The sequence below is a fragment of the Peromyscus maniculatus genome, chromosome 1 (genome assembly GCF_049852395.1).
Source record: "Peromyscus maniculatus bairdii isolate BWxNUB_F1_BW_parent chromosome 1, HU_Pman_BW_mat_3.1, whole genome shotgun sequence".
Taxonomy (NCBI): Eukaryota; Metazoa; Chordata; class Mammalia; order Rodentia; family Cricetidae; genus Peromyscus; species Peromyscus maniculatus.
The window spans coordinates 141,781,688-141,807,785 of record NC_134852.1 but is presented as its reverse complement, the minus strand read 5'-3'; the positions used below and the strand labels follow the sequence as shown (position 1 = coordinate 141,807,785).

General features: G+C 41.4%; 1 protein-coding gene across 1 annotated transcript; it reads left to right on the top strand.

Moving 5' to 3' along the window:
* Nucleotides 1-8: 8 nt before the first annotated feature.
* Nucleotides 9-26,056, top strand: Ikzf5 (IKAROS family zinc finger 5). Its single transcript, XM_006976965.4, has 4 exons — nucleotides 9-153; nucleotides 9,951-10,129; nucleotides 12,084-12,266; nucleotides 22,135-26,056. The coding sequence occupies exons 2-4, from the start codon at nucleotides 9,997-9,999 to the stop codon at nucleotides 23,076-23,078; spliced, it is 1,260 nt and encodes a 419-aa protein (XP_006977027.1). The 5' UTR covers nucleotides 9-153; nucleotides 9,951-9,996; the 3' UTR covers nucleotides 23,079-26,056.
* Nucleotides 26,057-26,098: the final 42 nt, after the last annotated feature.

Genomic DNA, 26,098 nt, shown 5'->3' with positions numbered 1-26,098 from the left:
CTTGGGCCAGGCGGGGGGCGGGAAGGGAGAGGAGACACAACAAACATGGCGGTCGCAGCTGCGACGCTGGCGAACGCTGAGTCGGTGGCGGCGGCGGCGGCGGCGGCGGCGGCGAACAAGGTTGTGGGGATTCCTCGGTGCAGTAGTCAGGAGGTGAGTAACGGGATGGCAGCCTGTACGGCGGCGCCACGGTTAAGCTGGGCACGTTGACGGAATGGCGGACGGTAAAGTGCCGGGTTCTCATCGCGGGCCGGCTACCGCCACTGTAGCCTTTGGCCACAGCGGAGGGGTCGTGCGCCCCCCGTGGGCTAGCAGCGTGGTGAGCCGGGACCTTCTTGGGTCGAGCATGGAGGTGCCTGGGTCCGCCGCCTCCGGGAGGGAGCAGCTTGCAAGCCGGCGCCGTCGGGCGGGGGCTCGGAGGCTCAGGGTGGGGAGCTGCCTTCTGCTTTGACAGGTGGCGATCGAGGGTGGGGGGTGCTCCCCCTGTGTGGGTTGTTCTCGGGGTGCTAGGGTCAGGAGTCGACCCCAGCAATCCCAGGTACTGCGAATCCCGCAGAGGGTGTTACTCCGACGCCAGTCCCGGGCTGTTGGGAAGGAGTTTCTAACCCCTCGAGTTTTCCCGTAGGAACCTTCCAGGACTGGTTTCTACTGCCCGTACCTTCCAGTGTTGGGGATAGAGGAAGGAGGTTGGGAAAGGTGTTACAGCCAGGAGCTCTTCTGGTTCATTCAGGGCTCGTGGGTACTCAACTCCTCTGCCGAGCATCAAAGTGCTCTGTGTCTAACTGGATCCAAAGTGTAGTCGGTTGTATCTGCCAGTAATCACGTGGCCCACTTTTAATGACCCCTTTATGTGCTGGTCCGAACTGGACAGAGGCGTGACAAGTGAGAGAGGACATGGTGACTTCTTATATTGTGAGATCCAGGGAAATTTACATTTAGAAGACACAGAATGAAAACCATGGCTTAAAATATCTGGACTACTTTCAGATTTTGTCTTGAGTTTATGTTGTCTTCGGCACAGCTGAGGATGAATGTTTTCTTGGAAGTTCCTTGTAGTGAGTTGAGATATTTGATGTTCTTTTTCTGTAATGGTCTGGTGTTTCCCAGGAAACCATAACTGTTGAAGGTGGGCATCAGATATGCCCTTGTTGAGCTCTGGTGGTTGTTACAAGTGCTTCCCTAGTGTAGGGCTAATGTACTTTTTTATGTAACTATACTTACTCAGCAATACTAAGCCTGACATCTCTGGTTATATACTGTGAATAACTGAAATTACTATATTAAATTACATTTAATTTTTTTTTATATTTTTGTTAAAAGTAAAATCACCAGTGGCAAAATGATAGTAACAAAAGTGACTGTGTTTTAATTGTGGGCCACCATGCTTTGCTATTGTTTTTTTTTTTTGTTTGTTTTTTTTTTTTGGTCGGTCTATTTTTTTTTCAGTTAGTGATAATGGTACACAAGTTGTCTTATTAATTTATTAAACCTGTAGTTGCTAGTAAAGTTTTGACTTGTGTGCCTTTTTTTTTTCTTTTTCTTTTTTGAGACAGGGTTTCTCTTGTGTAGCTTTGGAGTCTTTCCTGGAACTCACTCTAGTCCAGGCTGGCCTCGAACTCACAGAGATCCATCTGCCTCCCAGGTGCTGGGACTGCCTGGCCTACTTGCGTGCCTTCTTTACAGAGTTTTTGTGGCTTTTGAAGTTTAGTTGAAATTTCCTTTATGATCTTTTGGAGTCCCTTGGTGTGTGTGTCTCTAGAGTAAATTCCAATTATTCGACATTTTGTCAATGTTGTAGTGGAAAGAAAAGGTGGTACTAATTCGGGGTGGAAAGGTTAGATTGTATAACACTTCCTTCTGATTTCTTCTGATGTGGTTTCATTCTGTTGTGCTTTTTTTTTTTTTTAATATTCTATTTTCTGATTTCTCAGAAGAGCCTTATCACAGTGTTCATGCATTCAGTCTTAAGCAGTTAGGAACTCAGGAATTGTGTTCTAATAGTTTTTGAAGGTCCATGTTACTCTGTATGAACCAAGTCTCGTTTGTCAGCGTTCTTTGCTAATGTATCTTGGAGAGTAAGTCTTTCAGTGACCATAATCAGTAGGTTATGGAAGTAAACATGGCTATGGAACTATAAACAACTTTATAAGCCTGCCTATCCTCTGGGTTAAATTATCAAATAAAAAATTAGGGCTAAGGATTCTTCCTTACGGTTAGTAACCCTTCAGTTTAAACATTTCTTTTTTAAAAATGCTAGATAAGTGAAATATACTGTACCAATCTCTAATCAAGCTCTTTCAGTTCTCCCTTACTCAGTAGGGAGGGCATATTAAAGAGATTCTTGGTTTAAATTTATTTATTTTTATTTTATTTCATGCATATGGGTGTTTTGTCTACATATATGTCTGTGTATCATGTGTATGCATGATGCCCACAAAGGCCTGAAGAGGGCATCAGATCCCCTGGAATTCAAGTTAGAGATGATTATAGGCCTCCACGTGGGTGCTGGGAATTGAACTCAGGTCCTTTGCAGGAGCAGCCAGTGCTCTTATCTGATTCATCTCTCTAGCCCCTTTGATTTTTTCTGAAAGTTTTTATATATTTTATTACTGAACAAACCAGTTGGCTCATGTGGAACAGATAAAAGCAAATCAAACTCCAGTTTAAACATGACCAAATCTCCAGAGGTTAAAAGATGTTCAGGCCCATGTGGTAGGATTGGTAGATGACTGTGATTCAGCATAAACCCTTGGTCATGACATTGTGTGCAAATCCTTGTAGACCCAGCCTCGTTCTCCGCCAGTGTTGGCATTGGACCTGGTTTTGTTACCAGTTCTCATCCAAATCCATTGGGAGACTAGAACAATTTTAATTTTGTTTCATGGCCAGGAATTGCTTGATTCTGAAAGTCTTGTGAGAAAACATAGTGAGAAACCAGTCAGGCCTAAGGATCATGATGGATGGCAGAGAAAAGAAGGCCCTTTGATTTTTATATTACCTGTTTCATATTTCCCAATTCAAATCTTAACACCTCTTTTAAATAAGTAGCTTCTGATTAAAAGGTGTTTGATTGTATATATGTGTACATACACATATATGTGATTTATGGAATATTAATTCTTAGATTTTTTTCCCCTCTATTAGCTTGAGCAATCTCTGTCTTATAAGGTTTGGAAGTTGTTCTCTTCTTTAGCTGATGAAGTAGACATACATCTTAGTTCATGCTAGTATAACAAATTGCAGGGACTTTGTCTTAAAACCCGATGACTAGCTGGGTGTGGTGGTGCACATTTTTAATCTCAGCATTAGGGAGGCAGAGGCAGGTGGATCTCTGAGTTCGAGGCCAGCGTGGGGTACACAGTGAGTTCCTGGACAGCCAGGGCTGTGTTGGAAAGACCCTGTCTCAAACAAACAGATTAACAAACCATCACGACTAAAAGTAATTCAGGGTTTATTTTATCCCGTACTTCCATGTAACAGTCCATCACAGAAGAATATTGGGGCAGAAACTCAAGCAGGGTAGGAATTGTGGTGCAGAAGCCATGGCTGCTTTTTCTTTATGCTTACTGGCTTGCTTTTCTTGGCTTGTTCAGCCTGCTGGGTTTTTTCTGTTTGTTTGTTTTTGTTTTTTCGAGACAGGGTTTCTCTGTGTAGCTTTGCGCCTTTCCTGGATCTCGCTCTGTAGACCAGGCTGGCCTCGAACTCACAGAGATCCGCCTGCCTCTGCCTCCTGAGTGCTGGGATTAAAGGTTTCACACACACACACACACACACACACACACACACACACACAAACACACACGCGCGCGCCAAGGGATGGCACCTCCCACAGTGAGCTGGGCCCTGTCACATCAATCATTAATCAAGTCAATAGCCCACAGGTTTGCCTACAGGCAATTTTATGGAAGCATTTTCTCAAATAAGATTCCTCTTCTTCTAGGCGTTGTGGTGGTTCAAGTCTTTTTAATTTCAGCACTCAGGAAAGACAGAGGCAAGGAGGATCTCTACAAGTTGAAGGCCAGCCTAGTCTACATAGTTAGTTCCAGGCCTGCCAAAGCTACCCTAATGAGACCCTGTTTGGATTAAAAAAAAAAAAAGTCTCTTCTTGGATATGCCTGGATTTGTATCAAGTTGACAAAAACCACCCAGCACAGGCTAGGTGGTTTGAACAAGCTTTCATTAAGGTTGGGGGCTGGTAACTTTGAGTTTGAGGTGCTAGCAGGTACAGGATTTGGTTTCTGGTTATATACTCATAGTGCAGAAAACAGAGAGGAAATGAACTATTATTCTTATAATCCTAATCTGACGACCCTGCCCTCACAGTAAATGTCATATTAGAAGTTAGGATTTCAACACAGAAGTTTTCATTTGGAGCAATATTAGTTAGAAAAGAGTAGATCTGGCTTGGAATATAGCATCAAAATCTAGAATAATATTAAGGAATGCTTAAATATGTTTTCTGATGACATTTTACATTGAAAATTTGAGCAAGTTCTTGATAAAGAAGTCCACAGCTGGTTAGAAAGATCATACTGTTCCAATTCCTAACCTATATACAATTAGTTGTTCCTCTGTATTCCTGGGGGATTAATGTAGGACCTCTTGTCGATACTAAAATCTGAAGATGTTCAATCTCTTACATAAAATGCAATAGGATTTGCATGTGACCTATTACACATCCTTCCATACACATTGTTTTTTCTTTTTGATGTGGCATTTTTATGTGTTGCTCAGACTAGTCTTGAACTCCTTGAATTCTCTTGCCTTGGCCACCGAGTGCTGGAATTAAAGGCACACACTAGCATTCTCTTTAAGTATTCTCCAGATTGTCTATACTGTATACAGCATAAGTCATTCTGATTCTGTATTGTTTAGGGGATACCAAGGAAAATGAGTCTAAGTTGTTCAAGATGCATTTTTTTAAAATTTTAAATGTTTTCCATTCACGGTTGAGTACATGTATATATCATTTATATTGTGTTTGTAGAGGTTTTAAAATTTGTCAGTACTGAACAGCATCCTTAGGTATCAGGTTATATAGGGAGTTCTTGTTTTTGACAGGTTGGTTTGGATAGCAAACCCATATTTTATTTTTATAGCAGGGAGTTTTGTTTTTTAGCTTCAGAATTATTGTTTTCCCAGATATTGTACTTAGAGGTATTGACTTGAGATGGAAGAAGCTAGGGTTTAGGCCAAAGACTCCACTTAGATTTAGGCACCTATCATTTACATGAGTATGTTTCATTGCCCACTGCTCTGTAAATAGCTTGCTTGTTGTTCCTATTGCCCACAGATATATGTGATGTAGATGGTACAGGTCTGATGGATACAGAGATGCTCAGGGATGAAAGGACACTTAGTTTTTTACTTTTGTTTTGGTTTCAGTTTTTGGAAGCAGGGTTTTTCAGTATTGCCTTTGCTGCCCTGGAACCAGCTCTGTAGACCAAGCTGGCCTTGAACTCAAGAGATCCGCCTGCCTCTGTCTCCTGAGTGCTGAAATTAAAGGTGTGTGCCACACCACCCAGCTGACACTTAGTTTTAAATCTCAGATGGTTGTGTAAATTAAACCATATAAGAATGTTTGAAACTCTAATTCAGAAGCTGGGCTTCATGTTTGGAACATTTTCAGTTATTTCACTGGCATTTTTTTTCTTTAACCCATCATGCATAATTGATAGCAGCATACAATTGTGGCAGAGAACACAGTGAAATTTGTAATGTGACAATGTGAATAACTAAGACTGTCAAAATATGTCAGCCATGCGCTATAATTGGGCTCATTTCTGCCCTTAAACTAAAGTAGGATGTGTAAAAATACCGTTTTCTTCTGCTTGCTCTGGCAAGTCTTGTGTTTTTGTTGCGTTGTCACACTTTGTACCGCAGCATTGCTAAGCTTTCTAATCAAGATTTGGTAAAATTTGTCTTACTTATTGAAGCCCATTAAAGTACATTCATTTTGGGGGGAAATGTATCACTTTGCAAATGAATTGATTGGCAAGAAGAAATTCTGAATTGCAATGTAAAAATTGGGATTTTTTTCTTATAGCTTTTTTGTGTGTATGTGTTTACGTATGTGGGTGTATGCATGTATTGTGTGCAGATGCACATGTACATGTGTGTGGAGACTACAATTTGACATCCGGTGTCTTCCTCAGTCTCTCTCGACCGCCCTAATGCTGAGGGTTACAGGTGCCTTCTGACATGCCTGTCCTTTTCTGTGGGTGCTAGGGATTTAAGCAGGTCCTAATGCTTGCATGCCACATTACTGACTGGGCCATCTCTTCAGCCCTATTTATAACTTTTATAATCAGAACACAGACAATTGTAAGAGGCCCATAGCCCTTATAATTACAAAAAAAGAAAGAAAGGAAGGAAGGAAGGAAGGAAGGAAGGAAGGAAGGAAGGAAGGAAGGAAGGAAGGAAGGAAAGGAAGAGAGAGAGAGAGGGAGGGAGGGAGGGAGGGAGGGAGGGAGGGAGGAAAGAAAGAAAGAAAGAAAGAAAGAAAGAAAGAAAGAAAGAAAGAAAGAAAGAAAGAAAGAAAGAAAGAAAGAAAGAATCTTGGACATGAGCCATTTAAAATTAGTATATCTTTAATTGTACAAGAGGTCTTAATTATGACATTTCTGTACATGCATGTGATATGCTTTGATCATTTTTCTCCCTTCTATTACCTTTTTTTGTCTGCTTTGCCTCTCTTTTCTACTTCTGTGTTCCTAATGGTCCCCCTTTATTGTCATGTCTTGTTTTATTTTTTTAATTAAAAAAATCATTTTTTAGGGGTTTTGGTTTGGGTTTTTGTTTTTTAATTTTTTGAGATCCTCAAACTCTAATGAGTTATGTATTATGTAGTGGAGGCTGGCCTTGCAATGTTTTTCCTGCTTCCACCTCCTGAGTGCTAAAATACAGGTAAGCAAGGCCTGGATCTTATTAATGAACTACAACAATGGCCAACATAGTGTGATATCCCTGTAGATGCAATAGCGGCACTCATTTCTTGGCAGTACCCACCAGCTGTCTAATTGGACTTCAGGCCCACTCAACCGGAAGGAAATCGTGTCTGATACTGGAAACCTGGGGCCAGTGAGGCCATGGACCTTAGAAGAGAGCCTACTACCACCACTTTAGTAAACCAGCATAATTTCCCAACAACATTCTAAATACTTGTCCTTATACCCACATATAAATGCAGCTTTCACCCCTCATCAATTTCTCTTTGCAACTGATGGAGACCATTACAGAAAGTGGTCCACAAGTGGTCAAAATGTAGAAAACAAGTGATCATGGGGTGCCCAGCCCTAGTGGATACATCTGTAACACAATTCCTGCACCCAAAACTCAGGGAACATTATAGAAGAGGGGCAGAAAGAGCATAAGAGCCAGTGGACCAGGAAAGGTACTGTGAAATTGTATCTCCTAGAAATGAAAGGGAAGCTACACCCATGATATTGTCAACAACATGGCCGTCTAAACAAGACCTGAACAATGATAACGTGGAAGGGGGAATTATCATGGGACCCATCCCTAGACAAAGAACTGCAGACAACTAAGGACTGCTGAGAAAGGGAGAATTAGTCTTCCTTAGGGATGAGCCCCTAATTGGTTATCCAATACCAAGTTGTGAGCCCTGAAATTATATACATACAAGCAACACTAAACAGACTTGGGAAATGAGAGGAGTTGGAGAGAAAAGAGGGAATGGGGGAAATGATGTAGTTATATTTTAATTAGAAAAAAAGGAAAATAAAACAGACTTTTGTTCATAAAGACTGGTGGCATGCAGAGGGCATGCACAGATCAAAGCCAGATGGGGTATCAGTGCTGAGAGAGGAAGTGGACACAAGACCTCATCACTAACCCAGAAAGCTGTCTCCAATTGATAACTACTCACAAAAGAAAATTGTTTTATCCAACAGTCTCACTGGTGATACTAGCTACTCTAGAAGACAGACCCCATGCCCAGAAGTAGATGGCCGATACAAAATGAACTCAGAGGCATTTTTGGAGGTTCCTTGCCTCAATGTTTTGTCTGGGCAATGTTTTTATTTTATTAATTTATTTTTTCCTTATATGTCTTTTGCATATATATTATGGTTTCTGGTGTTGTGTCTTTATGGGATTTCTGTATGTGTGAACATGTATGTCTCTGCACTATATATGTGTTTCTTGTGCTTTTTCTTTGGCTCTTCTATTTTTATTTTATCTTACTCTGCTATTTTTTTGGATGCTTGTTTGTATTCTTGGGGGAGAGAGAGGTGGGGGAGAGGGAGAGAGAGAAAGGGTGTGATTTGGGAGAGTGTGAAATTGAGTTGGGAGAGGGGAAACAAACAATATATTGTATAAAAATTCTATTTTCAATTAAAAATATCTTAAAATGCTCAGCACAAGACTTGGAGACAAAGACTAACACATACATTTCTTGTATTCAAACATCCCAATGATTACATTTTGTAAATTAATCATTAATTTAAAATGTAGGTGAAAATCTTATCCAAATGAACTCTGGTTTTGGCCCAGTCTCATTTTCTTTTGATTATTATTTAGTGTTGGTACTAGTGTGATTTACATTAGTTGTACCGTCTCTTGCTTTCAGAAAAAAATCTTGAAGCCAAGCCATGGAGGAACATGCCTTTAATCCCAGCACTCGGGAGACAGAGGCAGGCGGATCTCTGTGAGTTCAAGGCTAGCCTGGTCTACAAAGTGAGGTCCTGACAGCCAGGGTTGTTACACAGAGAAACCCTGTCTTGAAAAACCAAATACACACACACACACACACACACACACACACACACACACACGTATGTATATAAATTCTTATTTAGAAAAGACATACAATCTGTGGGAAAACAAACATTACTCAAAAGAATATGAGTAGCCACTCATACAACTTCATTAATCATTAATGACTATAAGTCAAAACTGGTGTGGTAGTCCCACATACCTTCCAGAGTGGCCACAGTGAAAAAAACAAGTGTTAGTGAGCGTGTGAATCAACTACTCTTATCCGTTGCTGATAGAAGAATAAATAAATCAGTGTAATGACTAAAAAATTATTTGACATGTTTAAAGCTGAATCTGCAATACACTTTCATTTCAATTCCTGTATAGCCAACCCAAATGTGTAGACAGGTTTCTCAGGAAATTTTTTTTTAACTCAAATTATTTAATGAGTAATTTTTCATCTCTAATGGTTAGCAGTATGTATGCAAAGATCACTCTGTTCCCTGTTGCTTAGCTTTTTCTTGAACTCTAACATGTATATAGAAAAGCTTGTAAATCTTAAAGCTTGGCCTATTGGATTGTCAGAGTGCATAGGTCATGAACTCAGCTTTGATGTGAAGAAGCGGAAGGCAACAGCAACCAGAAGCTCCTTTTATGCCCCCTTTCAGTACTAAATTCTGTCTGCCCTAGCAAGCAAGGGTTACATTCTCCTTATTTCTGGCACTGGCCCTTAGTTTTCTCTGGTCTTCTATAGGTCATATACTAATAACCTTTGTCTGGCTTCTGGTGCTCAACAGTGTGGTGGTGAGATGCATCTGTGTTGCTGCATGCAGCTGAAGTTTGCTTATTTTTACTGCTATAAGCTATTGTGTGATCATGTTACAATCAATTTACATGTGGTACTATTGGGGGGGGTCATTTGGGTAGTTGTCAGTATTTGGCTGTTATAAGTAAAGTTATTTTTCTGTCTTGGTAATTTGTTTCCATTTTCTTTTACTCAGTTTAATTATTAAATATGTTTCTCACTGTTTTGTATGTCTTCAATTTTCTAGATAGATTATAGAGTATTTAAAGACAGCTTTTATCTTTTGTTTTGTGTAACAATGTCTTATACAAAATAGTTTTTGTCTATATTTTTTATTTTGTACTGTATTCTTAAATAGTGTAAATCTAAGGGTTCTTAAGTTTAGCTTCTCTATTTAAATAGGGTTCTCTATTTCCTTGTTCCCTAGATATAACAAATTTTCAACTTAAAAGAAAGAAAGAAAAAGCACCAAGATGGGTGAAAAGAAACCAGAGCCTTTGGACTTTGTGAAAGATTTCCAGGAATACCTGACCCAGCAGACGCATCATGTGAACATGATTTCGGGATCGGTCAGTGGGGACAAAGAAGCAGAGCCTCTTCAGGGAGGTAGACTTATTTTACTACTACCGAAAAGTTCGCCTTTGTAAATGTGTTCTTGTTCATGCAAAGCTCTCCATTCATGTGCACCACTATCCACTAGCGTGGAGCAATCTCTTTTTCTAGAAAGACACGGGCATTTTCTCACTTCTTAAACATGCAGAGTTTTGCTGTGGGACAATGATTTAATGTAGTCTAGAGAACTATTATAGTCTTGTTGAAAGGTTAGGGCTTCTAAATCCCTTGTCTGTCCTTCATGTTCTGTTAGCTGACAGTTGATTCAAAGAACCCAGAGAATTTGTTCACAGAATTTGCCCATCAAGCAACATACATCAGACCTGAGCCCCAACTAGCCCCAACAACTTTCTCTGTAAGTGAAAGAAGGCTGTCTACATTTACCTGTTTAAGAAGAGAAAATAAATTAGATGAAGCAAAGATTTGGTGAGCCTGCTAGAGGTAAAGTTTCTCTAGTTTGTGGATCACATACACTGTTCTTAACCTACTTCAGGGTCAGCAGAGTACCACCCATGGACCTCCTATAACTGCTTTCCATGGCTTTGTATCATTAGAAATGATTGGGAAAAAATACAAAAAGAATAACACATGAAAATTATATGAGGTACAGTCATCCCCAACTTGCTTATTTTCTATAGCGGCTTTTACGGGACAGCAGCAGGGTTGGGGTGTTGTGACAAAGCCCATCTGGCTTTAAGTGTTTGCTATCCCAGCCCTGGAGAAAACATTTGCTGGCCTCTGACCTAGATCTTGTAAGCCATGAAGACTCAGGGACTGGCAGCAGTGATCAGGTGTCACCTCCAGAAATTTTGTTAGAAACATAAGCACCAGGTCCTACCCTGGGTCTAGTGATTCAAGTTTATTTTATTAAGATCTCCCAAGGAAATGATGCAGACATCAAAATGTGAGCATCAGGGTCTTAAGAAAACTTTGGGAGAATGGGAGACCACAAGCCTGAACTCTTCAGTTGATTCCTTTTGGACTAATTTCCTGGACTTGAAAGGCAGAAGAAAAGAAATAGTATTTGAACTGAGCATGTGAGGACTATGCCTCTTGGCGTTGAGCTAAAGTCCTGTTCCCATGAAGAAGAAGGAATACAAATTTTGCTTCTTAATACTAATGTGAACAGATTCCAGGAGTGGGATTCAAGAAGCCAGGGTATAGTATACCCCAACATGTGTGGTTCCTAATTATAAGTACGTGCTTCTTCCACTTTTCTATACAAAGTTTGTCTGTTCATATGCACGCAAACACCGAAACATTTCAGTTCTGAAATTCTTCTAGTCCTTACATTCAGAGCTGTCAGATACCTTGTTTTCCTTGATGTGCTTAATTAGAATTTTTTTTTTTTTTTTTCCGAGACAGGGTTTCCCTGTGCAGCTTTGCACCTTTCCTGGGTCTTGCTCTGTAGACCAGGCTGGCCTCGAACTCACAAAGATCCGCCTGGCTCTGCCTCCCAAGTGCTGGGATTAAAGGCCTGCGCCACCACCGCCCGGCGAATTTTAAGATCTTAAATGTAACTCAAAATCTTGAACACAAATGACTCTAACAGGGTATACAATAATTATTTTTAGACAAAAAGAAATTTAGTAATTTAGAGCTGTAACAACTGCTAATTAAAATTGTTACCATGGCCAGTATCAGACACCTGTGTGTGACTGTGACCTTAAGGAATCTCTTCATTCCTCTGTTTTATCTGCTTTCTACAAAAGCATGTTAAGAGTTGGTAAAATTTATATGTAAGTAATTTGAGGTCCTCTTTAAAGGTTCTTAGAATATAGTTTGTATTTTTGTAGAAAGTTTGTCCCTGTTCAAGAAGTCTGAATTGTTTTATGAATTAAACTCTCGGGAAGTAAGCTATCAGTTTGTGAAAGACCTTCAACCCCTTGAGTAAAATGCTGAACTGAGTTGATTCTGAGGTGCCTGATTTCTTTGCTTGTGTTTATAGCTGGAACAGATGGTGATCAGAATGGACTCGATCACCCATCTGTTGAAGTTTCCCTGGATGAAAACTCAGGAATGTTAGTAGACGGGTTTGAAAGGACCTTTGATGGGAAGCTCAAGTGTCGCTACTGCAACTATGCCAGCAAAGGGACGGCCCGGCTCATTGAGCACATCAGGATCCACACAGGTAATGGAGAAACAGCTGGAGAGGGGCTGTGTCCTGCAAGTCCACGTAGTGCTGATTGTTCAAAACAAGTTTGATGAAGGTTTGTTGGATACTAACTCCATGGCTTAAAGGCATACAAATACTGGAAACAGGCTCATTGGAGAGCTTGATCCTCCATTTTCCTGCTTGATCTATACAATCTTGCATTGCCTTCCTATTCTAGGGTGGGAGAGGTTATTACTAGGGTTAATGTTTTGTCTTTTTCTTCTCAAGAATGTTTAAATCCTAGAAAAGAGAAAGGCTTCTGTACAGTTGCAGAGTATACTTGCTAAGCCCATGTCTCTCTAGCCACTCTTTGGAGAAATCTTCCTAACTATGCCTTACCCTCACCCAACCCCAGGTATTTTTCCTGTGTGCTCCCTAGCAGTCTGTGCTCATTTATTACATGGTGGCCTGGAAAGCTTTCTGAGGACATCCAAAGGCCGTCTTTGTACCCCCAGAGCTAGCAGGGAATTTGGAATGTGGTAGCTGCTCTGTCCTTGTCAACTGACTCTCAGTTTCACATTCTAAATGATAGTTTTACATATTTGGAGAGTTTGGGCTTTAAATAAAATTGGTCCTTGTCTTATTTATATAGAGAGTTTCTACTGCTGTGATGAAACACCATGACCAAAAAGCAAGTTGAGGAAATTTGGCTTACACTTCAGAATTGTTCATCATTGAAGGAAGTCAGGACAGAAACTCAAACGGGTCAGGGTCCTGGAGGCAGGAGCTGATGCAGAGGCCATGGAGGGGTGCTGCTTACTGGTTTGCTTCCCCTGGCTTACTCAGCCTGCTTTCTTATAGAAACAAAGGACCACCAGCCCAGGGATGGCACCACCCACCATGGGCTGGGCCCCTCCACATTGATCACTAATTGAGAAAATATCTTCCAGCTGGATGTCATGGAGGCGTTTCCTCAGCTGAGGCTCCTTCCTCTCTGATGACTCTAGCTTGTGTCAAGTTGACACACAAACACATCACTGTTAAGCCACAACCCTTTCTTTCTTATTCATCCCCAAGATCTCACATTAAAATCATAAATAACTTTAAAAGTTCCAGTCTTTACAAATTCAAACACATTACATTTCTAGCCTCTTTAAAATATCCAATCTCTTTTAAAAGTTCAGGTCTTTCAGCTGTGGGCTCCTAAAGTAAATTAGATACCTTCTTCAAGAGGGAAAAACCAGGGCACTGTCACAATCTGAACCAAGCAAAACCAAACTCCAACAGTATAAATAACTCAATGTCCATTTATCTGGGATTCACTAATCATCTTCTGGACACCTGCAAGGGCTTGGGTCACTTCTCTGGCTCTGCCCTTTGCAGCACATATGGCCTGTCTTCTAGGCTTTAGCTGGCTCCACTCCACTGCTGCTGCTGTTCTTGGTGGTCATGCTATGGTACTGGCATCTCCAGAATGCTGAGGTCCTCTGCTGCATCTGGGCTGCACTTTCATCAGCAGCCTCTCATAGGCTCTCCTCAGGGTGCCAAGCCTCAACTCCTTTTTATGACCCCTTCAGTCCTGGGCCTTCAACTGCCATGAGGCCTCACCAATGACCTCTCCTGGCCTCTCATATTGCCAAAGCCTCAGCTGCTCTCTATGACTCCTTCATGCCTTCAAAACTAGTACCACCTGGGTGACTCATAGACATTACCAAGTCCGGCTGCCACCACGAGGTACAACTTTAGCTGCCTCTGAAACACTGCTTCTCTGTGCTCTCAGGAAACACTTCCAGATTTCACCTCAGTGATGCTGGTCTCCTCTTAATCACCACTAATTTCTTAGCTCTATCCCAATTGTCCCAATAATGTAAAGGTTTCACTTCAGTAATTCTGGTATCTTGTTAATCACAGCTGATTCTTTAGCCCCAGCTAACCAGAACCACAGAATCTTAAAATAGCAAACAGCCCTGGTAGAGTCTTTAATCTTCCTTCTGAAATTTCACAAGCCAGGTCTCAATCTTCTGCACTCCTCTCAACATTTTTTTTCTCATGTGGGAGGTTTATTGGGGGCGGGGGAGTGAGAGCAGAAGGAGGGAGAGAGAGGGTGGGTGAGAAGGGCTGCCTTTTAAAATGGGGATATAGCACATGTGCATAGGGAGAGTGCTCTACTTAATGGCTGCAGCAGCTACAGTGGCACATCTGGGCTGTTGCTGATGACATGTCCTACTGGGTCCCTGAGAGCGGGCCAATGTAAATGCCTGAATGCTAACAATCCTCTCTTTTGTTTAGTATAAAAAGGTGAGGAAATAGGAAGGGGTAGCTGGTGAAGTGGGAATGGAGGGCACCGTGTTCTCTAGACTGCTTCCTGAAGTCTGGGGGCATTGGCATCTTGAGGGGACCTGAGAAGGATGGGATGCTGACCAAGTCCTGGTATAGCTGGCTGTTTCACTGCTGTCCAGGCTCAGTGGATGCAGATTTTGAGAGGACCTGACAAGATATTGTCAGAGCAGAAGATACAGTAAGTTTAGGGAGGAAATTTTTTCTTAGGTCCCAGTAATTAAGGGAGTGGAGTCTCAAGACCAGAGGAAGGTAGGGGAGATCCCACCCTCAGGAACAGGCAGTAGGTGGATAAACTTAGGCTGTTGATTGACAGTACTTATCTGGAGTCCATTTGATGACCTGTCGGAGGTGGATTCAAGTTGACTCCCTGTAGCTTACAAGAATTTTTTGAGTTTACAAAAAGAGGTAAGTTTTAGACACATTAGCATTCCCACTGTTTGTAATCTGTACTGAAATCCACATTGTATAAAAGGCAGTAGACTCATGCCTTTGAGTCATGAGGACCCCAAAATGATTCTGGTTCAAAGCATTAACACTCTTTCCTCTATCCATGTATATAGATAAGACAGATGTTTTTAGCACAGTGAGAAGCACTTTTAAATCTATACTTAGAAAACAACCAAAGAGAATTTAAAATCTTGAGCTTGTGTCTGATAATAGTAGTGGTACTCTGCCAGAGCTAGATTAATAGCTTATCAGAATTTCCTTGATTAATGTTAAGACTATTAACTTTGGAGTCTTAATATCACAGTATAACAAAACATTTCTTTTTTGTTTTGTTTTTTCGAGACAGGGTTTCTCTGTGTAGCTTTGCGCCTTGCCTGGAACTCACTTGGTAGCCCAGGCTGGCCTTGAATTCACAGAAATCTGCCTGGCTCTGCCTCCCGAGTGCTGGGATTAAAGGAGTGCGCCACCACCGCCCGGCACATTTCATTTTTTATACACCTTAAATCACTTTCTTTTTATCACCACTTAAGCTTTTTCAATCTCAGACATTTATAGCTTGCATTTACACACCTTAAAACACCTTCTTAGACCCTAAAATATTTCTTAGATTCTCAACTTAAGCTTTCATATCTTCACAGAAACACTACACCTTAAAACACCTCCTTTCTATCTAATTCACCAGGAGATACAGGTGGTTGATTATTGAGAGCAGTCATTATAAAGCAAGTTCCTTTCAATAAAGGAATAGCAAAAAGTTACACTGAAATCTGTTCTGTGAGTTTGTCTCTTTTCTGAGTCTGGTATCAAGGTAAACTGTGTCTAGACCTAGTAATAGCTCTAGGAGAGAGAGGCCTGGGCCCGAGTTTTACACACACAGAACTGAGAAGGCAGCTGAAGCCTTGGCTGCTGCTGTTAAACTGACAAAGCTACTAGCCTAGTTGTCAAACACCATCAGAGTTCTGAGAAGGATAACTTTTACCTGAGTAAGCAGAAGTGTAAACCAATAGACCAAATCTATTAGAAATGACAGAGACTTACTGGCTACCTATACATCTACCCTAGGTTCCTCCGTGGTCGTTGGGGCAGAGGTCTCAGGGTAGCATCAGTCTTCGGCTACCAGATCCAGAAGATCTGACAGACTTTCCTGTGGAGTAGGAACTTTGGGAGGACCAGCCTACCTTGTCTAGGCAAAGTGGGGCAGTTGATCCCCCAATGTCCTGATTGTCCCCAGTCTGGACAGGGTCTTGGCAACAGTTGAGGTGAAAGGCAGTTTTTATTTATTTATTTTTATTTTTTATTTATTTATTTATTTTTTTGCCTAGTGGCCAGGCATTTGCCACATTTAAAGCAAGCTCCAGGTGAAGGTTCTTCTGTGCCCATCCATCTTCTTTGGAGGAGATAGGGGTGCTGCCAGGAGCTGGCATGTCTCTCTATCATGAAAAAACTTTTTTATTAAACATTTTTAAATGCCGTATTCTCAGACATCTAATGCATTTGAGGACTGTCTATCTAATAGGCATATCTGACAAACTTTGTTTCTAGTTACTTATGTTAAGCTTAACTTTGAAAACACAGGAGACTAAGTAAGACTTATTCCTGTAATTATATTAATATTTAGCATGACTATAATTAAAGAATTTTGTCATTTATAAGATGACTATTAACTTATGTTCCTTAACAGTCTACAATTCATTAGCAGCTTTCATAAGATTAGGACTTTACATTCCATTCCTGTTAATTAAGGTGGCTGACCATTAACTTGCATTTCTTAATTATCCTTAACAGTTTACAATAAGTTAGTAGCTTTTATATGAATAGGATTTTACATTCCATTTTCCATCCCTGTTAGATTTAGCCTTAAAAATAACTAATTTTGAATTGGGGCTCTTTTACTATCAAAATAAAACTTTTTAATCATAGATAGTGGGTTCAGTAAAGAAACCAAAATAGCCATTCCATGGAGTGAAAATGGAACAAGTTTGTTCCAAACTGCTAAGGCTGTCTCCTGAGAAAGCAAGGAAAATTGACAGGGGATAGATCCCCAGGGCCAAAATGGGAACAGGAGATAAGAGGGCCTGTGAGCAGGGACTGAGGGAGCCCAGAGGCCAGCATTGTCCTTGACATGCCATGGGGGCCCCTGCCTAAATGCCCAGCCCTGGGAAAAGGACCCTCTAGGGGGACCAGAAACTCCATTGTAGAACATATCTTACTTATCAAATATGTGTTGCCGCTTATCTAAATTTTCTAGAAGCTTGGTGTTGAACACTTGGCAAAGACATGAGTACTTGGGTGCAAATCTCTAAGTCAGCTTTTGTTAATCTGAATAGATTTTTTTAACCTTAAAATTTTAACACTATAGAATATATTTTAAACCAGAGTTGAATCACATATACAGTATGTTGTAACAAATAACTTTATATTTCTATCTACATGTAGAGTTAAATCCAGCTTACATTCACACATATATAGAGTTAAATCCAAGTCATATATTTGTACACACACACACACATACATCTTAAACAGGAGTTGAATCACATATATATATACACCCATGTATAGAATTTTAATTATAAGCCTTTTGTTGTAAGTTTAAAGCCAAATTTTGTTACAAATTATATATTTTAAACCATACCCAATGAATAATTTACAAATCCTGAGATAGAGTTTACAGCATAATCTTAAGATATTATTTTGTTGTGTGTGTGAGAGCAGAGTGAAAAGAAATCAGATTAAAGATTTTTAGGAGTGGGGAAGTAGAGCCTTAGAGGTTAGGGACTTTGGAAGTGTAAGAGCAAGTTTAGGTGTAAGATTTTGGGGATCATTTGTGGCAGTAGCAATTAACAATTCCTGAGAATTTGGAAATCAAGTTCACCAATTTTGGCCATTGATTCATGCTGAGGCCAAGATGTTGTAATAAAGTCTGAGTCCGCGGAGGAAGAGAGAGGGCCGCAAAGTGGAACACTGTGAGACTGTTCCAAAGGGAGGCTGAGAGTGGAAGTGAGCTGCAGGCCTGTGGGAGGAAACGGATAGCACAGTGGATATCTGCAGTCTGGCTGCAAGGTGAGAACAGGAAGGAGCAGAAGAGAAAGGAGGTGTTCACGTAGGTCAGCAGGCTGCAAGAGCCAGAGCCACATGGAGAATACAGCAGGCTAGTGCTTAAACTGTGGGTCTCTCAGGCTGCTGGGAGAGGGGAGTGAGCAGGAGAGAAGTCCACATGGTTACAGTAGGCTGCAGAAGCCCGACAAGCACACATGTCCACATAGGAAGAATCAGACTAACATTTGGAAACATGTTCAGTCATAGACAAATGTAGTACAGTAAGTACATACCTTACTGAAGGTTAGATCAGCAGATACTGCAGGGAAGAACCGGTGTGTGCTGAGCAAGATGAAGCTGGCCTCTCTGACTCCTGTGTTGCAGCAAACATAGACAGGACATTTATGAAGTTTAGAGAGGGAGTGCAGACAGAAACAAGCAGGTCTTGGAGCAAAGACAAAGAAAGAAAGTGGAGAATTCTTTCTTGGTTCCCTGGCAGCTTGGTTCAAGGTATACTGAGGCCAGATTTGATTTGAAAGGAGTGGTCCGTGGGTCTCCAAAAGACATCCCAATTGGTGCAAGGAGGTGTGTATGACACAGTTCCCCAAGGTGAGGCAGAGAGAAGTTCAAAACCTGAGAGCCAGAGGTGTCCCCAGCACTCAGAGGAGGGCCAAACAGAGCAGGCACAGGCTATTCAGTATGGTGTCGCACAAGAATGGGGCTACGAGCTCCGAGCCTGAGAGACACAGTCACCTAGTACCAGGACTTCGAGAAAAGCCAGAATGGGAGGAGAAGACTGAAGCCTCACATCAAGGGGAATGGTCAGAGACCCCGCCAGAGACTCATTGCCACTATTGAGTGGAAGGCAAAGCTGTGGGTGAACGAGAAAGCAGGTCTGTTGTAGGTGGAAGAGAGTGGATCTATTGCAGATTGATAGGGTCCCAGCATGGCCATATTAAATGCCAGGAGAGCCTGTTGTCTCGGCACCAATGAAAGGATAAATAAAAAGAAAGCGAGGCGATAGTGGGTACCTTTCGGCAGGCCCTGCCAAGGTATGCCACTGAGCAAACACACCACTCCCAACAGAGTTAGTGCAAGAGGTTTATTGGGGGAGGGGGAGAGCGTCAGTGTGAAAGGCCAAGTCGGAGTGGGGGCTTGACAGAGGCAAACAGACAAGAGGAAGAGAAGAGAGAAGAGACAGGAGAGGAAAGGAGAGACGAGGAGAAGAAAGAGGCAAAAGAAATGGGAGACAAGAGGTAAAAAGAGAGTAAGCTGTGCCTGGTGGCTTTTAAAGGGTGTGCATGTCGCATAGTGACAGTGGAAAGGTACCTGGTGACAGGTGGTGACAGAACTGCTTTGGCGACAGAGGCGGGCTGCTGCTGATTCTGCTGCAGGGGCAGAAACTAACATTCCTCCCTTTTGTTTATTCTGAGAAGGTGAGGAAGTAGGCTTGTGTGATACATTGGAATTGTTTAATGAAAGAAGCAGAGTGTAAGACCCCAGTTTGTTTGTTTTTCTGTTTGAGAGAGTTCACTTAATGAAAAGGGGACATGTATCTTGACCAGGCCATCCACCCTGGCAACCTCCCACAAAGGGAGAACTGTGGCCAGGTTAGGCTGGCTAGAGAGAGGTAAAGGGGGTCCCACAACAGAGTAGGAGTGAGTAACAGGGGGACTGAAGGCTGCTGGTGGAGTGAAAGTAGGTGCCAGAGTGGGGTGGTTAGAGCGAATCATTCATTGCTGGAGAGGAGGAAGAGGAGACTGAAGGAGCTGGCAGAGGAGGAGGAGGTGTGCGCTGAGGTTGGTAAGGTGGAGGCTCGTTGGCAGGGTCAAGAGTAGTGGAGGGTTCCTCTAGTTCAGGCCTCAGAGCTAGCAGTAGTTGAGTGGGGGAAGAGGAAGAACAGAGGGAGGGCTTGGCATGAAGATGAGAGAAAGCTTGGACACAGGGTACCCCCTGCCATCTACCTGTATACTGGCAGAAGTTGCAAAGTCTAGGATGCTGGTAGGTGGCCATCTGAATTGATTATCTGAGGGATATTGGGGCCAGATTTGACTGAAAGGCGGATAAGTTTAAAAGCCCTTAAGTCAGGTGCTAGGTGTCTGAGGTTTTCCAAAAGGTATCCAGGGGGAGCTTGGAGGTATGGTGGAGGATGAAGTTCCCATGAGTGAGGAAGAGGAAGACGATCCAAAGCCTGAATGTCCTGGCATCCCAGGGATCCAGGGAGGATTGGATTGAGTGGGCACGAGCTGTCCAGTGAGTCATCATGCACTGAGCAGGGGCCAAGGGCTAAGAGTCTGTGAGACTCTTGAGACTGTGGCTGGGGCTCCACCTCCAAGAATATCAGAGAGGTGCTAGACACTCAACAGTGTCTTCCCCAGATCCAGGGAAGTGTTTATGCTGACCAGGAGAAGGGGGACTTACCAGTTGTTGCTGGTGCTGGGTGAAGTGCTCAGTGATGGGTTAATTGGAAAGTGTAGGTAGACTGGTATGCCTCAGACTGCCGGTGGGCAGGAGGAGCCATCAGGAGGACCTGCCAGAGTCACAGCACCAGTGGAATAGTTTAATGGCAGAAGGTGACATTGGAGCCATGGGGCACCACAAAGTCACAGCATGCAACAGAGCTCATGAGGGAGGTTTATTGGGGGGAGGTGCAGAGGCGGCCTCTGAGTGAGAGCAGAAGGGAAGAGAGAGCTGCTCCCAACATTCTTATCTTCCAAGCTCCTACAAACCATCCCACTGAGGTTTCAGCACTCAATGGCTTTTCTAGCCCTAAGTTCCAAAGTCCTTCCATAATTCTTTCCCAAACATGCTCAAGTTTGTCACAGCACTACCCCACTATGCTGGTATGAATTTGTCTTAGGATTTCTATCGCTGCAATGAAAACACCCTGACCAAAAAGCAAGTTGGGGAGGAAAGGGTTTATTTGGCTTACCCTTCAGTACTGCTGTTCATCACTGAAGGAAGTCAGGACAGGAACTCAAACAAGGCAGGATCCCAGTAGCAGGAGCTGATGTAGAGGCCATGGAGGGGTGTTGCTTATTGGCTTGCTTCCCCTGGTTTGCTCAACCTGCTTTCTTACAGAACCCAGGACCACCAGCCCAGGGATGGCACCACCAACCCCATGGGCTGGGCCCTCCCCCATTGACCACTAAATGAGAAAATGCCTTACAGCTGGATCTTATAGAGGTATTTCCTCAACTGAGGCTCCTTCCACTCTGATGACTCTAGCTTGTGTCAAATTGACACAAAACCAGCCAGTATAACACTTCTGTCTTAGGGTTTCAGTTGCTGTGAAGAGACATCATGACCACGGAAAAACTCTTACAAGGAAAACATTTTATTGAGGTGGCTCACTTACAGTTCAGAGGTTCAGTCTATTATCATCATGGCAGGGAGCATGGCGGCATGCAGTGCTGGCTACATCTTGATCAGAAGGCAGCAGGAAGTGGGCTTGACACTGGGTGGTATCCAGCATATATGAGACCTCAGAGCCCATCCCACAATGACACACTTCCTCCAACAAGGCCACACCCACTCCAACAAAGCCACACCTCCTGATAGTGCCCCTCCCTATAAGATTGTGGAGGCCAGTTATGTTCAAGCTACCACAGTCCTTCTGAACTAGAAGACTAGGAAAGTGGAGTAGGAGTCCTGGCAATTTGAAAGGTATGTCCCATAAGTCATGTAAGTTAACATAAAGACTTCTTTTAAAGGAGGCAGGGTGCTGGTTTTTTTCTCCTTGAGGAAAAAAGTATGCATAGATCTGTGAACATAAACTTTGAAATACTGTTGATAAAATCTTTATTATGTGGGGAATATTTCTTTTTTTCCAAGTGCCAGCTGAAACTGTAATGATTTTCATACTAAATAGAATCTATGTTGTCACAAGTTGTTGCTAATGAATTCTTAAGCCTTATTTCAGTTCTTAGGTTTCTTTATAGATTTTACTAACCTATTATACAATTATGAATTTCTGAAAAGCATTTTATTTTTTGTATCAATTCTCATATCCAGTGGACAAACATAAAATGTCTTATAAATGAGCTGCTCTTGCAGTTTCTCCCATTTCTCTCTTGAACAGGTGAGAAACCTCACAGGTGTCATTTATGTCCATTTGCATCTGCTTATGAGCGCCATCTGGAAGCCCACATGCGTTCTCATACTGGGGAAAAACCATACAAATGTGAATTGTGTTCCTTCCGCTGCAGTGACCGAAGTAACCTGTCCCACCATCGAAGGCGCAAACATAAAATGGTACCCATTAAAGGTACCAGGTCTTCCTTAAGCAGTAAGAAAATGTGGGGGGTTTTACAGAAGAAGACAAGCAATCTGGGATATAGCAGAAGAGCACTAATCAACTTAAGTCCACCTTCCATGGTGGTCCAGAAACCAGACTACCTTAATGATTTTACCCACGAAATCCCAAATATTCAGACTGACTCCTATGAAACTTTGGCGAAAACTACATCAACTGGTGGCCTGCCAAGGGACCCCCAGGAACTCATGGTTGACAACCCTTTGAATCAGCTCTCTACTTTAGCAGGACAGTTGTCCAGCTTGCCACCGGAAAACCAAAACCCTGCCTCCCCTGATGTAGTTCCCTGCCCTGATGAAAAGCCTTTCATGATTCAGCAGCCCTCTGCCCAAGCAGTAGTCTCTGCTGTGTCAGCAAGTATTCCTCAGAGCTCCTCCCCCACAAGCCCAGAACCTCGGCCATCGCATAGTCAGAGGAACTACAGTCCAGTGGCAGGGCCGAGCAGTGAACCAAGTGCCCACACCAGTACCCCCAGCATAGGAAACAGCCAGCCAAGCACTCCAGCTCCAACCCTGCCGGTCCAGGATCCTCAGCTTCTACACCACTGCCAGCACTGTGATATGTACTTTGCAGACAATATCCTTTACACTATTCACATGGGATGCCATGGGTATGAAAATCCTTTTCAGTGTAATATATGTGGATGCAAATGTAAAAACAAGTATGATTTTGCCTGTCATTTTGCAAGAGGGCAACATAACCAGCACTGAACACAATCAACATTGTTCTCACTTGGTTTGGCCTTTGGGGGTTTTGTAGTTTGGTCTTTAGTTTTGATCATCCCTAATACAGTATCTGTTAATTTAAAATTTATACATTCTATTCATAAAATAGTAATTTGATAGTGAAAAGGGGTTTCGTTAACTTTTCATAAAAGTCTGGTCAGGGTTATTTATGCATTAGATAGTTAGATGCATTGATATCTTTTTCATTTAGACATGTAAGAGTTGAAGTACAGTTGGAATCTTACCAGGTGTTCAGTTTCCTATACTTGTCCATAGGACTCCCAGGGTTATCTGTACTCTTGATAAATATATATATACTACAGCTAAATAGTCTTTCTGCCATATTTCAAAATGGCACAATAAACTTCTCGTAAAACCTTTTACAACATTTCAGTGTTTATAGAGAAACTGCCTTTAGATTTGCTCTTAATTAAAATGCTATTTTCATTCACTTAAGTTGAATTTGTTTCATTTCAACCAAAAACAGTACAGTTATTTCAGTGTAATAAATCTTTCTCTTCAAGGGGAAGTATAAAACAATTCTTTTCAAATTTAAATTATAAAAATGCAAGTCCTGGAAGTTGAAATTTAGGGCTAAGTTGAAAATTGTGTTTGATATTGGAGATATCTGTTCATTTAATGTCTAGTTTAAACATGTTCATTTTTCATTGTTTTTTATATATATTTCTAACTATTGTTCTAAAGCCACAGGTAAATATATCAGAGTGCTAGATGCCTTTTCAATCTGAATCTTCCACTGAAATTCTGCACTCAGCTATTATTGGTGTCAGGTAAGACTGACACCCACACTGATAATCTTATTCTTCCTAGTCTTTGATGACCAAAGAGGAAGTGGGGTTCATCTGTCTTATTAAAATGCTTCAAAACTATCTCCAAAGTTTCTTTTCTGCCTTCTGCCCATAATTTCCAAGAAAGGTGGGTATAGAAACCCAGAACAATGTGATAAGGAAGAAATGGCTATGAAAATGAGAACATGCCCAAACAGATCCTACTTTCAAGTCTCTGCGGAGTAGGCCATGTAAGGTTACAGTGGGACTGTCACCACAGTGGGAAAGGATAAAAAATTAACACAAAGCACATTTAAATGTGACATTTAATTTGTTGATAATTAGAGGTTTGTTTGACCTAGGAAGAAGCTGTTGTTTTTGTATTGTGTAATGAGCTTACTCTGAGGAAGACCTGGCAGAACAATAAAACACTGTCACTTCCTCTTGGTTTCTGTGCACTTTGCAAGATTTTCATTTTTAATTTGGTTAATATTTTAAAAATATTCCTAATTGGCTTCTTAAAGAAATATCCTGTCAAGAATTTATTAACCAAAAATGCCTCTTAGAGTAATAAGAGGGAAATAGATGGTGTCTACCCATTAAGCCCCAAGTGCCCTGTTACTGGATCTGTGCCCTCGCTCCCAGCACTCGAAAGCCATTCAGAGGGTGCCTGTGCTCGCTTTCCCAGTGCTGGCCATCCCGACTGCACTGTTAAAGCATAGCACCGCAGACACTTTCTCTTGTGACCCTAACTTTCTAGAGAGTGAGTTTGGTCTGTTGCTTAAATCACTCACTGGTTAGCTTAGTTTTAGTGCAACACTTTCTAAATACATAACTTGACTGTAGTGATTATCAGCTGCCAGGAGACAGGTTGTTGTTTGGAAACTTCGCTATTTTTAAAGTTTGATCCAACTAAAAGCAATACCCCCAAGTAGACAATGAAAGCTTCCCTGAGAGATGAAGAAGCCCAATGTGGTGCTGTGTACCTGTAGTCCCAGCTGCTTGGGAAGCCGCGGCAGGAAGATGGCTAGAGCACAGAGTTCCCTGCCAGGCTGGGCATCCCTGCAGTCTCAGAAGCCAAATGCTCACCTTAAAGCCAGCTTTATCATCTTTACACTCTGGGCCAAACAGTGACATATGCATCCTGTTTTCCTAACAACTAAAGATGAATGTGTTGAAAGTACATTTCACTTTAAACATGGAAAAGACTTTTCATAATTACAAGCTAGAAGGAAAAAAATCCTAATTTTCTAATACCATAAAGAGCACAGTTGGTCTTCCAAAGGTGTTGATGTGTAAAGCTACAAATAAATGCACTAAAATTTTGAAGCAAATCTACCTTAGAAACTTTTTTGAAATTGTACTTTTAAAGATTTAGGATTTTGCTTAAATATTCTGAGTTAAATTCTGTATTAGGAAAGATGTTAGATTCTTTCCTTAAATATTAAATATGTTCCTCATTTTATTTTTAACCAAATGTTTTATAGAAATGAGTTGAGAAAAGTTTAACATGCACTATTTATAGTACTTTGCCATTAACAGGCAATGTTCTGAAACTAAATTTATTTTTGTTCAGTGAACATAAGTTTAGATTTTTAAAGTTGGTAACTTATCTCCACTAATATTTTTTTAAGAAACTGTGAAGAGATTAACGGAATAATTTTATTTCAGATTTTACTAATGTAATGTGTAGCTACAACTTCTTGACATTCAAGTGAAGACTAGACTTTTATTTTGAAAATTTTCCACTGGGTAGTTCTAGTGCTGTTTCATTTTAGAAATGTGTTTGCCATTCATCTGCAGAATTATTTGACAAAGGGAATATTACTTAAAAAGAGAAACAAAAATAAACAGAAGTAACTCTTGTAAGTTCTGCAAAAATACTTATCAAATGAAGAATTATTAGAAAAAATTAAATTCCCTGCTAAAGATGTTTTCATTAGTCTTAGGGGGTAGGCATATGCTTTCTAGAACTTGTTTTTGTTGATGCCTGGATGTATGGGACATGTTGTCTACACGAGGTGTAAATCTTGCATTATAGTTGTAAGGTACATTGTATTATTTAGGGATCAAGAAAGCAGTTTCATGCTGAAGTAACTATATCTAGTATGTAGTTCCTATTGTGAATAATGCTTTGCTTTTGTAATATATGAATAAAAAAATAACACTTTCTAATGACTTTGATTTTTTTAAAACTAGAATCAAATTGATTTTTTT

Coding starts and splice junctions, on each gene's coding strand:
- Ikzf5 (XM_006976965.4), top strand. CDS start 9,997: ATGGGTGAAAAGAAACCAGAGCCTTTGGACTTTGTGAAAGATTTCCAG. Junction 10,130..12,083: donor AGCAGAGCCTCTTCAGGGAG/GTAGACTTATTT, acceptor TTGTGTTTATAG/CTGGAACAGATGGTGATCAG. Junction 12,267..22,134: donor GCACATCAGGATCCACACAG/GTAATGGAGAAA, acceptor TCTCTTGAACAG/GTGAGAAACCTCACAGGTGT.